At 42.1% G+C, this 13821-nt stretch overlaps 1 protein-coding gene across 2 annotated transcripts in view; it reads right to left on the bottom strand.

Annotated features, from left to right (window-relative positions):
* Positions 1–13101, bottom strand: part of Eif3a (eukaryotic translation initiation factor 3 subunit A) — a 33288-nt gene extending 20187 nt beyond the window's left edge. The window contains exons 1-6 of one of the 2 annotated variants that reach the window (XM_008827319.3): positions 12908–13101; positions 4856–5046; positions 4573–4709; positions 4042–4205; positions 1951–2150; positions 550–758 (exon numbers count right to left, since the gene is read on the bottom strand). In XM_008827319.3, the coding sequence (XP_008825541.1) occupies positions 550–758; positions 1951–2150; positions 4042–4205; positions 4573–4709; positions 4856–5046; positions 12908–12956 (950 nt within the window). In that variant the 5' untranslated portion in view covers positions 12957–13101. The remainder of the gene's footprint in view (positions 1–549; positions 759–1950; positions 2151–4041; positions 4206–4572; positions 4710–4855; positions 5047–12907) is intronic. The other variant, XM_029560756.1, reaches the window with a different exon arrangement.
* Between the last annotated feature and the right edge of the window lie 720 nt (positions 13102–13821).

The following is a 13821-nucleotide window of genomic DNA, read 5'->3' as shown; positions in this document are numbered from 1 at the left end:
CCAGCAGAGGCAGGTGGATCTCTGGGAGTTCAAGGCCAGCCTTGTCTACATAGTGAGTTCCAGGTAAGCTAGGGATACAGGGAGGCCCTCTCTCAAAAAGACCAAAAAACAAAGAGAGAAAACTCTCCAAAGGGGGCTGCAGAGATGGCTTAGTGGTTAAGAGCACTGGCAGAGGACCTGTCAGCACCCACAGGGCAGCTAACAATCATCCAATCCAGGGGTCCAACACCCTCTTCTGGTCTCTGTGGGCACTGCATGACATGGGTGCACTTATATGCAGGCAAAACACATATATATAAAATGGAAATAAAGCAAGAAAATTCCAAGAAGAGCAATAACTGGGAGACACTTTGGTCACAACTAAAGAGACTGCAACTGGCACCTAAACAGGTACAGGCTAGCCTGCTGCTAAACAGTCTACCATGCACTAACAGCACTCCACAATAGTGACAGTGTTCAATCCAAAATGTCAATGGAACAGAAGCTAAGAAATCCTGGCTTAGAACATTCAGCTTGTACAAGTTTAATTTCATTGTTATGCATTCTTACCTCTGCATCTCCTCTTGTGTAAGATTCTTCCTCATTTCTCTAGACAGATGATAAAGGCGATGGAGGGTAGATGCATGAAACAGAGCATTTCCAGATTTCCAAAACACAGTTGAGACTTTGTTATAGTAATTTGCCATCAACTGAGGCTTAGGTGGTTTTTTAGACAAGGAGAATAGGCCATGAATATCTTCCACAGCTTTGAAGGCTTCCTAAAATTAGTAGTACAAATTAATCAGGGCATTTTGAACCAAAAAAACATAATTCAAACCTCTTATTGAAACTAAAAAAGAATACATAAAATACAAGTGGCAGGTAAAATGCCTTCACATGTGGTTTTTATTTCTCTAGAATTTACTGGGAAAAACCACTGTAATTACAAAAATACTATCTTTAAAACTTCTTGAAAGTTCTTTAGGTAATACTATAAAGTAGACAGAGTAGACTAAGAAAATATTTGCATATTACATCACTTGGGACAATATAAAGAAAAAAATCTAGAAGAACGTACAATAGAATAAATGCGGGTGATTTCTGAGTGATGAGACAGTGAACATTTCTTCTTTGACCTTATCCACTTTTCCTAATATGAGCGTGCTTACCTGTCCTCTACCAGTAGGAACTTGAGTGTCCCCACAAAAAGAAGAGCAGGAAATAAAATCACATTTCTGCCAATTTTAAGGCTAATCTCCTGTAATTTCAGTTAGTTTACGTTAAATATAAAAATCACCATGTTACAGAGCTACATAATCATGTGAAAATGTCTTTGCAGGATTCTTATGAGAAAAAAAGGCCAGGAGGAGGAAAGTTTGTCTATATCACTGTAATCTCTAGCACAAGGCATCCACCCCAAATGCTGCTTCAGCCAAATCAGCACTTCTCTAACCACAGACAAGAACAGTGTGGCTTTAATTAACAATCACCAACAAATATTCAAGAACACAACAGTCTTTACAAAAATGAAAGAGAAGACAAAGTCAACTTTAGTAACAGATTAAACACAAAATTTATGAGTAAGTTGCTACGTAAACTTTGTAGGAGTTGGTGATAACTCAGTGGTGAAATTAATTTCCAGTATCAAAAACTAAAACACACCTTCACCTTCACAACATTTTTTGCTCACTATTTCTTTCCTCAGGCCAGCCAGCTCACAGACTGGCACCACTCACACAACTACACTTTGAGCAGCACTTACAATGCAGTTTTTCATAGAGGGATTGGGTCTAAAAAAGATTAAATGATTTGGCCCATATTTCACAAGTGATTAGAACTAAAAATACAACCTTGCTATAAAAACTCTTTCCTGCTCCATCACACTACCTTAAACCCTCAGATTACCTAGTCATATGAGCTAAGGATACTCATAGGGGTAGAAGGAGGAGTGCACAGCTACCAGTAACCTACCTGCCACAGCTCCATGCTGATAGCACTGTCCAGCTGAACAAGCCTGGTTTCCAAATGCATGGACTGGCTCTCTGGATTATTAAGATTGATTGCAGTGCTTTGGTTATGATGACGCTGAATCTGAGATAAGTGCATTCGCAAATTGTCACAGAGTTTACGGAACTCAGCCTTACGAGTATATTGTAGGCAGAATTTGAAAGCTGCAAGAATAATTGTCAAATAAAAAATTAGGTACCTTCTGTGAAATATTTGAATAGGTTCCATTTCACATAAAGATCACTTATTATAACACGATTCACCAAGCTCCTCATTATATATGAGTATGAGAATGCCTTAGCTCCTTCCATGTAGCCATATTACCAGGCTGAATCCTGACCAAACCAAAAAGACATAGTCATCAGTCCTAGCCTAAGACATGGTTCTAGAAATTTATACATGAGAAATGAATGGGAGTTTAGATTTAGGAAAAGGACCTAACACTTCAAATCCTAAAAGAGCAAAAATTCTAAGCTAAAAGAGAATGAATTTACATACCTAATGTACACAAAATGCAACAAGCTTTTGTACTGATTAAAGCTAAAGCCTAGGATTTGCAGTAACCTAATCTCAACTGTAGATACTGAAAGTCTTATGAACTACTTGGTCCATCACTAAAAGGCACAACGCAGAGACAAAACGAGGAACAGAAGTTCAAGGTCAACATGACCTGAGCTATGCTCACATTCACTGCAGCAAAAAATACTTTAATATATTCCTTCAGAATAAGTATATGCGGAGAAACCACCAAATATGAAGTGATCCTCAAGTCATCAAGGCCTAATTCTACATTGGGTAATACTGCTCAAGAATGGGAAATACAGGCTGGAGAGATGGCTCAGTGGTTAAGATCATGGACTGCTCTTGCAGAGAACTCAGGTTTGATTCCCAGCACCTTGATTCCCAGCACCCAAGCTAACAACTGTTCCTAACTCCAGTTCCAGGGGATCTGACCTCCACAGGCACTGCACAACACAGGTGTACTTACACACCTGCAGGCAATACACCTATACACATAAAATAATTTTTGGGGGGTCTTTTTGAGACAGGGTCTCCCTGTAGCCCCAGCTGTCCTGGAACTCACTATGTAGACCAGGCTGGCCTTGAACTCACGGAGATCCACCTGCCTCTGGCTCCTGAGTAGTGGGATTAAAGGCGTGTACTACCACCACGCCAGGCATAATTTAAAAAAAAAAAAAAAAAAAAAAGAGGGGCTGGGCTGGAGAGATGGCTCAGCAGTTAAGAACACTGGCTGTTCTTACAGAAGACCCAGATTCGAATCCCAGCACCCACATGACAACAACTGTCTGTAAGTCTAGTTCCAGGGAACTGACAGCCTCTTCTGTCCTGGGCGGGCATTGCACGACACAGGTGCACTTACCTACATGCAGGCAATACACTCATACGCATAAAATTTAAAAATAAAGGAAAAAACATCATGAACTGAGGGTGGTGTCACAGGCCTTTAATCCCTGCATTCAGGATGCAGAGGTAGGCAGATTTCTGTGAGTTTGAGGTCAGTCTGGTCTAAATAGCAAGTTCCAGGCCAGTCAGGATTAGACAGTAAGACTCTGTCTCAAAATAAATAAATAAAAATAAAAATCAAACAATCATGTCTTTCAGTCACCTAGAAAATTTTCCAAAAATTTTTAAAAGATCTCTTTTTCTGCACTAGTGTTTCTCATGCGTTGTGTTTAGGTTTTCAAAGTAGAAAGGAAGAGATCTTAAAGCTGGGGAGAGTGACAAAATACATGTGACATGGAAATACAGAAACTATCTGTTATTTGGGGGTAGAAATGACCAAGACAAAGTGAGGGTGAGGTAGTGGGAGAGGTGGGTTTTAGGACTCAATTGAATAATTTCATATGGAAATACCTTAACTGATAATACAGATTTTTTTTTTTAGCTGTTTATGTAATAAAGATCAATCATTTCAATAAGGGTAAAACTAGTTTGGTTTTTTAAATACTAAAGAAAAGGAAGTTAGTCTACAAAGATCTATTCTAAAGTCAACTCTTCACATCTGTTTACTGACATTTCACACTGTCATGTTACCTTGTTGGGCAATATCATGGTAAAGGCGCTCTACTCTAGAATTGTTTCGAAGAAGGTCCAAACACTGCCTGTAGGATTCCCACAGGAACTTAACCCAGGGAGTCAAAAGTAATCTGTCAGTTCGATCCTGGGTGTCTTCCCCACTTACAGCACTTAGGAGAACACTAAAAAGAAAAGCACATTGACAACAACTTTAGACATGTGTCCTACTTACCCTCTGAGCAAAAAGTCCAAACAATGGCCACCATGAAACAGGAATTCTTCCTACAACATACACACTGCAAAAGCTGTCCCTAACCATCTGTGTCTGAATGCTCCGTCTCTATTATTAACAGCTGTTTATATTCTATCCCATGGTGTTCATGTTCCACTTTTGTAGATTTTTAAATCTTACATAGTTGGTGTAGCACACATTTTAAACTGCAAAGATAAGCATTTTTTCCTAATAATCAGCTACCTCAGGTGGGGATGGTGGAGACTCAGGTGAAGAACACTCAGCTAACTATCAAAATACTAGGGGTTTAAACTCACCTCTCAGGAGTTTGAATGTTATCCAGATCTTCTATATCTAGGACCATTTGTTGGGATTCTTCTTTGGCAGCCTCAGTTTTTTCCTCTGCCAATTTCAAATAAGCCCTTACAACATCTTCTAAAGACTTAATGTTTACCTAAGTAGGAAGGAAAAAGTGTATTTCCAACGAACCATAAAATGTTTGAAAAGCAAATCTTATAATGCAAAAATATTTTTACTTTGAAAGGTAAACTTTTCCAAAAATTACTAAAATCACTTTAAAAGTAAAACCAAGCTCTATACCTGTTGACAAATGTTCTTATACTGATATAAGCCTTCCTTAGCCAAGTGGCTCTTACGAAGGTCCACACAAAGTTCCAAGTATTTCAACATAATTGGCTCATGTATCTTCTGCCATGTTCTGTGTTTCTTACTTTTCATAACATCATAAAGAACATCCAGCGCAGGCTGTTTTTTGCCAACCTCAAGAAATTCTGAAAAAAAAAAAAAAGAAAATTAAAATCAGCTGTGCATATTATATAACAATCTAAATCTTTCGAGGGAAGATGGCTCAGTTGGTAAAGACTTTGCCACCAAACTTGACAACCTATCCCTGGAACACACATGGTAGGAGACAACCCACTCTCAAGCTGTCCTCTGACCTCCACATGCTCAGTGTGACATATGCCCACACCCTCACATAAATAAATGTCGAATTTTTTAAAATTCTAATCTTTGGGGCTGGAGAGATGGCTCAGAGTTTCAAGAGCACTTGCTGCTCTTACAGAGGACCTGCGTTGGATTCCCAGCACCCACATAGCAGCTAGCAATCATCCATAACTCCAATTCCAGGGGATCCGACACCCTCTTCTGACCTCTACGGCTATTGCAAGACACAGGTACAGTTACATGCCACATAGGCAACACACTAACACACATAAAAAATAAAAACAAGCCAGGCTTGGTGGCTTTAATCCCAGCACTTGGGAGGCAGAGGCAGGTGGATCTTTGTGAGTTCAAGGCCAGCCTGGTCTACATACTGAGTTCCAGGACAGCTGCAGCTACAGAGAGACCCTGTCTCAAAAAGACCAAAAATAAAATAAAATAAAATAAATAAAATAAAATAAAATAAAAATATAATCTAAATCTTAGAGCATGGTAGCATAAGCCTTTAATCCCAGTGCTGGCAGCCTGGTCTACAGCTGGTTCCAGACATGGGGCTACTCTTCCCCAAAAATAAAAACCTTGCTTCTTTACTGGTTGTTTTTCTTATTTTCTTATTTCATTACCAACTTTATAGTCATGTTTGTTTTTGACTTCTAAAAGCCACCCAATAATTATACAAGACATCAATCAGTTCTGATTTTAAAATTTCAGAAACTGAAATCATACATGGTAAATCTTGCCCAGTAACTAAAAATTCAAGTATGATTTCATCACAATGATATGACTACTGAAATTTCTGCTAAACTATGATGAAGTTAAAAGAAAAAAAAACTTTAGTCTTACTATTTTAAAGTCAGCTGACTACAGTTTAAGTGGGTTTATTTTTAGTCTCTGCATTCCATCTCTTCTAAATTAACATAGTCTTTTGCCAAAACACATACAGTGAATCCTTAGAACTGGACAGTAAGTGCTCTGGTTTTGTCCTTTAGTATCTGTGGTCACACCTCGGCCTTCTGCTTTTCCATATAAATTTTACAGCTATTTGGTAGGCATCCACAAAATAACTTGATAGGTTTTTAACTGGGATCACACTAAATCTATAGATTAAGAGTTTGAAGATGTGATGGCAATAAGCAAGTCTCACAATCCATGAACATTATCTCTGCTTATTTCTTCCGATCTAAACATGAGGAAAACATTAAGACAGGGAGGGGGATGCTTTCTGCAGTGGAGCTGCCACAGGTTAAGTGTTCACGCTCCAATAAGAAAGGAAGCCCACCAACCCATGTCACTTTAACAACCCTAATTAAACTCAAGGGGTCATGATTTGAATAAAACAAGTCATGGAAGTAGAAGAGGAAGTAGATGAAGGAGTTCAGTGGGAAGGGGGTCATGAGAAGGTAATAGGGGTATGATAAAATGTAAAATCAGCCCTCAGCAACAGGATAAAATTACAAAAAAAAGATTATTTCATTTTGTGTAGTTGTGTGTTCCTGAGTGTTTCTATGTGCACCATATTCATGCAGGTGCCTACAGATGCCAGAAAGGGGCATCAGATCCCCTGAAACTAGAGTTCCGGGAAGTTGTGGGCTGGACCTACCTAGGTGCTGGTAACAAAACCTGGGTCCTCTGCAAGAGCAAGTGCTCTTAAGCACCAAGCCATCTCTCCAGCCCCAAAAAAGCAATTTTAAAAAAGGAAAGAAAGTGTAATTTTAAAGCAAGTATTAAGACAATCCCAATTAGAATGCAGTAGTTGGAATATGCAGCACTCCAAAATTCAAATTGACATTCCCTACCAGAATACTATTAAGAGGGGCGCCCTTAAGGACTCCACCCTCACAAATGGAACAAGTGGCATTTATAGAAAGAATTAGCTAGTCCATTTTTTGTCAGCCTACCTCTTCCAAAGGACACATCGATCCCCTTCAGAGGCAGTGACAAGGCAGAGGCAACCAGCCCTCTACTCAATCTGCTGACATCTAGAGATCCTGAACTTTTCAGCCTCCAGACATATGAGAAGTAAATTCCTGTTGTTGAAAGTCCCCAGGTTGTTGTATTTTGTTGCAAAAGCATTGACTAAAAGGACATTCTAGCCAGGCCACCTTTAATCCCTGCACTCTGGAGGCAAAGGCAGGGGTATCTCTAAGTTCAAGGCCAGCCTGGTCTACATAGTGAGTTCCAGGCCAGCAGGGCTACAGGGAGACCATTCTCAGAAAGACCAAAAAATTTAATAAAAAGAGACTCTATAAAATAAATGACAAATCCTTCTCAAAACTGTCAAGGTGATAAAAAAAAATTACCAAACTCTGAGAAACTCCACCAACCAAGAAGAGACTTAAAAGACCTATGACAATTTCCCAGGCATGGCGGCACATGCCTTTAATCCTAGCACTCTGCAGGCAGAGGCAGGCAGATCTTGGTGAGATACTGGCCAGCCTGGTGGTCTACATAGTGAGTTCCTGGTCAGTTGGAGCTACAGGAAGACCCTGTCCTTTAAAAAAGAGACACAACAATTAAAACATGATGTGGTGTTGTGAATAGGACCCTAGGACAAAAAGGACAAGGGAAAGTAGGGAAACTGAAACAGTGAAGACTTACGTGTCAGTTGTTGGCCTGACAGCTGAGTTAGTATTGTACCAATTTAAGCTGTTCATTAATGGGGCAACTAGGTATAGTGAAAACTGTACAACTGTGCTATATTTGAATGATGCTGTGAAATTCAAATTGTTCTTTAAACTTTTATTTATTTTGGGGGGGCTGGAGAGATGGCTCAGCGGTTAAGAGCACTGTCCTTGCAGAAGACCCGGGTTCAAATCCCAGCACCTTCACGGCCACTAACAATCGACCATGATTCCAGTTCCAGGGCATCAAAAGTCTTCTTCTGTCATCCGAGGGCATGAACAACATGAGTGCAGAGACACACACATGCAGGCAATACACACACACACATAAAATTAAAAATAAAATATTGTAAATAAAATACTCATTTTTAAAAACTAAAGAGACTATAGACAAAGTAACTTTTGACTTTACCAAGTCAAAAGGGATGTGTGATGGAGAAACATTTCAAAATCCAGGTTCAGTCTCAAGGGTTTTTCTTTTTTTGGTGGGGGGAAGGGGGTATTTGGTCTTTTTGAGACAGGGTCTCCCTGTAGCTCCAGCTGTCCTGGAACTCCCTGTAGACCAAGCTGGCCTTGAACTCAGAGCCACCACACCCAACATGCACCAGGAGATCTTTTAATGTACCAAATAACTATAATTAGCTACCAAATAACTCTATTTTCAGCAAGTAATATCCAAATAAAAGCCCCTTATTTGGGAGTTTTACTACATCTTTAAGTTTGGTGGTTCTTTTTCTTTCAATTTTCAGGAATAATGCTTCCCAACATTTCTTCTTCCAACAAAACTACAAGGTTCTAACTCTCCAAAACACCAAGTTTACAGCTGAACAAATCACAACATACCAAGAAACAAGTTATCTTTACATTATGACACCTCAAAGTACCAACAACGTTCTTCAGCTATGTTTTCCCTCCAGTGTTGGAAACCAAACCTAGGGCCTTGCCTTGGGCAGGCCAGGCTAAGCTACAACCCCAGTATCATATGCTGACAAACAAAATCCTCAAGGATCTTCACTTGAGCCATGTTTACAGGGAGGGAAAAACTTACTAAATGAAACAAGGAAGCACACCTAGATTCTTTATTGGAAGGAAAAGCTTTCCCTGTTTTAAGTGCTATCCTCTTCCTAACTGTGACTAAGTTTATTTCCCATGTTCCAAGGCAATCAGTACTTTTAGATGTCTTTCAAAACAATGTTATTAAAAGTCCCTATTAGCAAAAAAATTTAGCAATACATGCACTTATCCCTTACGTTAAGAAAACACAGTAGGAGCTGGAGAGATAGTTCAACTGTTAAGACCCTCCTTACAGGACTCTGGTGCAGTTCCCAGCACCTACAAGGCAGCTAACAACCTTCTGTAATTCTAATTCCAAGGGGATCAAACACCCTCTGGTCTCTAAGGGTTTGCCCACATGTGATAAACTTACATACATACAGGCAAAACACTCATACACATAAAATAAATTTTTTAAATTTTTTTAAATGTTATTATTTTTATTTTATGGGTATTTGTGTATTGCCTGCATGCAGGTAAGTGCACCCATGTCATGCAATGCCTGCAGAGGACAGAGAGGCTGTTGGATCCCAGGAGTTACAGACAGTTGTTAACTGCCATGTGGGTGCTGGGATTCAAAGCCGGGTCTTCTGCAAGACCAGTGTTCTTAACCGCTAAACCATCTCTCCAGTCCCAATTTTAAAATTTTTAAAAGTAAACCACAGCAACATTAAAATAACTTTGTATGCCCAACCCCAATTTTTAAGGATTAAAATCTTAAACTATTATATAATACACATTTGCAACACAGAATAAGATCAAGTTAAAGTGAGAGCTGAACCCATAATAAAATAACAAAATACAAAAAAAGGGTTTTTAAAGTGAGAGCTGAGCCCTTCAAAAAAGGTGATAAGCATCATCCACTATGTTTAAACAGGAATGTTGCTTCCATTAATGTCATTCTTAAAAGTCTTGATCAGGACCTTGAGGAGGTGGGGTCACATCTGTGCCATTAGCACTGCAGGGGGCTTCCTAGCAAACTCAAAAAAAAAAAAAAAAAAAGCCCTAAAAAACAAACATAATATAAACTCAAAGCTAGAGTTTAAAGCACTTTGCACTTTCTAAAAGTCCAGTCAAAATCTAAATCCAAATCTCATACTTCTTAGTCTAAAAAAAAAAAAAAAAATTTAAACATAAATTTAGTTTATGGGCCAGGCATGGTGACACATGCCTTTAATCCCAGCACTTGGGAGGCAGAGGCAGGCTGATCTCTGTGAGTTCAAGGCCAGCCTGGTCTACATAGTTCCAGGACAGCTGGGGCTACAGGGAGACCCTGTCTCAAAAAAGACCGAAAAAAAAAAAAAAATTTTAGTTTATGGGACACCCTCACCCCCACCAAATATTAACAGAAAAGAGAAGAAAACATTTGACAGTAACAGGTGTTAAAAAAAACTGGCTGGGAAACAGATTTACCTGATGGTGAGTGGCCCTGTTCTTACTCTAATTCAGAGACTTAGTTTCTTTCAATAACCTAATTAATGGGGATAGGGAGGTTTTGAAGCTCCCCAGACAGCATTATCACTTCAATACTTAAATGTTGGTTTCTAGATTAAAGACTATTGAAATTGATTATTACTAGGAAAATGTACATTCTAAACTTACCTTTAGGACATAACTAAACTATGTAACTACCAGTGAAGACAAGGTTTATAGCAAACCTTCATTTTTACTAATTTGTGCACCACCAGATTAAATAAACTATGATATTATTCAGTTTGTGGGGTTTCATAGCAGCTTTGTTTTTAAGGCACTGGTTGTAGAGTGTAAAATTAAGGCTTAAGACTCAGAAGCAACAGGCAGAAGCAGGTGGAGGCCAGCCTGGTCTACATAAGAGTTCCAGGCCAGCTGGGGCGACAGGGAGACTTTGTCTCAAAAAGACCAAAAAAAACCCACTATTTTGTGATATGACTTTCATGCATGTAGTGCTAGGCTAAAGTCCCATGTTTCTATTATAATTTTTTCCAAAATTATCACTGTGGTATACAAGCTTAGGGTGACCTGAGGGACTATTCTATTTAATTTTATTAAAATAATGCAGATTAGGTCTACAAATGCCTGGGGTTACAAACATTACACATCGATCCACCTTTTTGAAAATTACACGAACAGGATCCAAATTACCCCACAGTACCCTACCTTCCTGGTCTTTCCTACTTTATTGATACTTGCTAGTCTCAAGTCTCATCAAGTCTATTTCAACTTAGAAACTGTGGGGTGGGGATGTAAAACACATTATATAACCTTCCTACTTTTAAAAAGTTGCTGAAATACTGAGTTCATATAAAGATTCCAAACAGGAGCACTGAGGAGACAAGGTCAGAACACACCAATATGTTACTATATGTTACTATGTAGGCCACTGAGGCTGCCATGCATCAAGCCTACTACTTTGGGAAAAAATGCTTGCTGGTGATCACACAGTTAACTAAAACACATCTCGACAGCTATGCCAAGTAAATTCATGAAATTCATTCTGTGTACTGCAATGGAATTCTAAGATTCAAACATCAAAAAGTAACAACTTTGCTACAGTTTAAACTGTAACAATAAGTTTGTATTAGGTTAGTATAGGTAGTGATCAGCTCCATATTGCAGCTTTGTTAAGTTCCAACACAATTACTGCACTCTACAGAATATATAATTAGCCTCTTCCAGACTTGGTCCCTCCTCGCAAAAACTGTATTTTTTAGAAGTATGCAAACAATATTATTTTTAGTCTTGACTGATAGCCAGTAGTATCAGTTTTTAAATTGTGACTCAAACGGCCCTTTCACAGAGTGAAACTTCGACTTCTAAGCAGCTCCCCAAATATAAACCGGTAACACACATGGTTACCTCTATCTATTTGGATATTGGAAAATCACCCTCCCCCAAAAGAGCTATAGATGCCTCCGAAATACTTTGGGGAAAAAAAGACAACTTTTTTTTTTTTTTCGGTCTTTTTGACAGAGGGTCTCCCTGTAGCCCCAGCTGTCCTGGAACTCACTATGTAGACCAGGCTGGCCTTGAACTCACAAAGATCCGCCGCCTGCCTCTGCCTCCCAAGTGCTGGAATTAAAAGCGTGCACCACCACGCCGGGCAAAAAGCAACTTTTTAGACTCAGAGCTGTGCATAAGACATTTTCACCACTCAATGTCAAACTAAAGCGATCAAGGCACAGTCTTTACGGCAAGCACCCAGGGCTTAAAAACACAAACATAGAAACAGCAGGCAGTGGCGTTGCGGTTAGAAAAAAAAGACCGACCAGGATGTCTAGAGACCTTGGTTTTCCTCTCCTGACTCAACATACTCCCCGAGTGACCTTGGGGAAACCACTCTTTAAGAGGTCTGTTTGGAGAGACCTAAAATCCCCATGGAATATTAACTGTCCCAACTTCTCGTATTCAGAATAGGCCTTCGAACTGACCCTAATCAATACCGGGGAGAAAAAAAAATCTACAGGAAACAGGCTAAATTGGGTCAGAGACCCGAAGTGCACGCTAGGGACTAGGTTGCAGGACGCGTGGACCCTGACCCAGCAGGGCTCGGGGTGGGCCCCGGGGCCAGAGGTGCTGGAGGCAGGGCGGGGACGGTCCTGCCTGGCTCCGGGCCCCGGCGGGAGGTGGAGCCGAGGCTCTCGCGTGTATTGTCCCCGGGAGGGAGCCATGTTTCCTCCTCCCCGGCACTCCCAGATGGCGGCCCGGAGTGCGGAGCCTCGGAAGCAGCCCGCAGCCCGACGGTCTGGACAGCCGTCCGGAGGCCCTGGGGCTGGGCAGGCCTAGTCTCCGCGCCCGCGGCTCAGCACCGCAAGCACCCGAAGGCGGCGAGGAAGGCAGGCCCAGCCCGGGCGACGGTTCCCGACCCGCGCCTCGTACCGTGGCCGGCGGTAGCGCCAGGGGAAGCAGTGCCCGGACCCGGGGCCTGGCTTCACCAGCCTCCGCAGAGCGCGCACCGGGAGGCGGGCAGGAGGCCGGGACCGTCGACCTCGCAACACTAACAGGCCGTGGGCCGGCGGGGCGCCCGCTTTGGACTCACCGTTGGCACGCTTGAGGGCATTCTCGGGCCTCTGGAAATAGGCCGGCATCTTGGCGGCAGGCGCAGCTCACCCGGCGTCAGCGAACTCCCCAGGGCCCGGGCCGGGAGAGGAGGCGAAGGGGAACCAGCGCGAGCGTCCACACGCCGCGCCTGCACTCGCCCGCGCCCAGCCGGCCAGAGACGGAAAAGAAGGAGCCACGTGACCCCCGCGCGGCGCCAGCGCCGCGGCCGAACCCCGGATGTAGGGGGAGGGCCTCTGCGCATGCTCCTCCCCGCTCCGAGCGCAGGCGCGCTGCCGTCATGCACGCAGGCTGACGTGGCGCCGTGGGGTCCTGGACGCTTCTCCGCGGTCCGCGTGGGAGACGTTAGGGAGACTTTAGTCAAGTCCGCTCTCCTGCTGCGCGCGTGGGTTGGGAAAGGTGAGCTTGCAGTCAGATCTGCCCCGGGAATACGCCAGCGTGTACACCGAGCCATTCTCAACTCGAGTCAGGCCGAATTCAATAAGGTCTATTCCGTCTCCTGGCTAAGTGGAAAGGCTGAGTTGACTTAGCAGGAGTACTGAGTAGCTAGTACCGGCTGGTGATGCCCTCTGCCGGGAAGTAGTGCGCCAGTCACATGTCCCACCAGCGTGGGGCCGGAGCATGCGAATGAGCAGGGTTAACTTGGTTATATGGGGAAGTGTCACAAAGATTCAGAAGGAGCTGGAGAGAGGGCCCAGCGGTTAAAATTACTGGCTGCTCTTGCAGAGGACCCAGGTTTGGTTTCCAGCACCCACATGGCGGCTAACAACCGTCCGTAACTCCAGTTCCAGGGGATCCTATGCTCTCTTCTGACCTCCGTGGGCATTGCATGACACTGGTGCACTAACACGCAAGCAGACAATACATTCATACACATTAAAAATAAAATGTTTT

Source organism: Nannospalax galili, unplaced genomic scaffold (assembly GCF_000622305.1).
Source record: "Nannospalax galili isolate Female #2095 unplaced genomic scaffold, S.galili_v1.0 scaffold31, whole genome shotgun sequence".
Lineage (NCBI taxonomy): Eukaryota > Metazoa > Chordata > Mammalia > Rodentia > Spalacidae > Nannospalax > Nannospalax galili.
The sequence above is the reverse complement of the archived record's forward strand: the minus strand, read 5'-3'. Positions and strand labels throughout refer to the sequence as shown.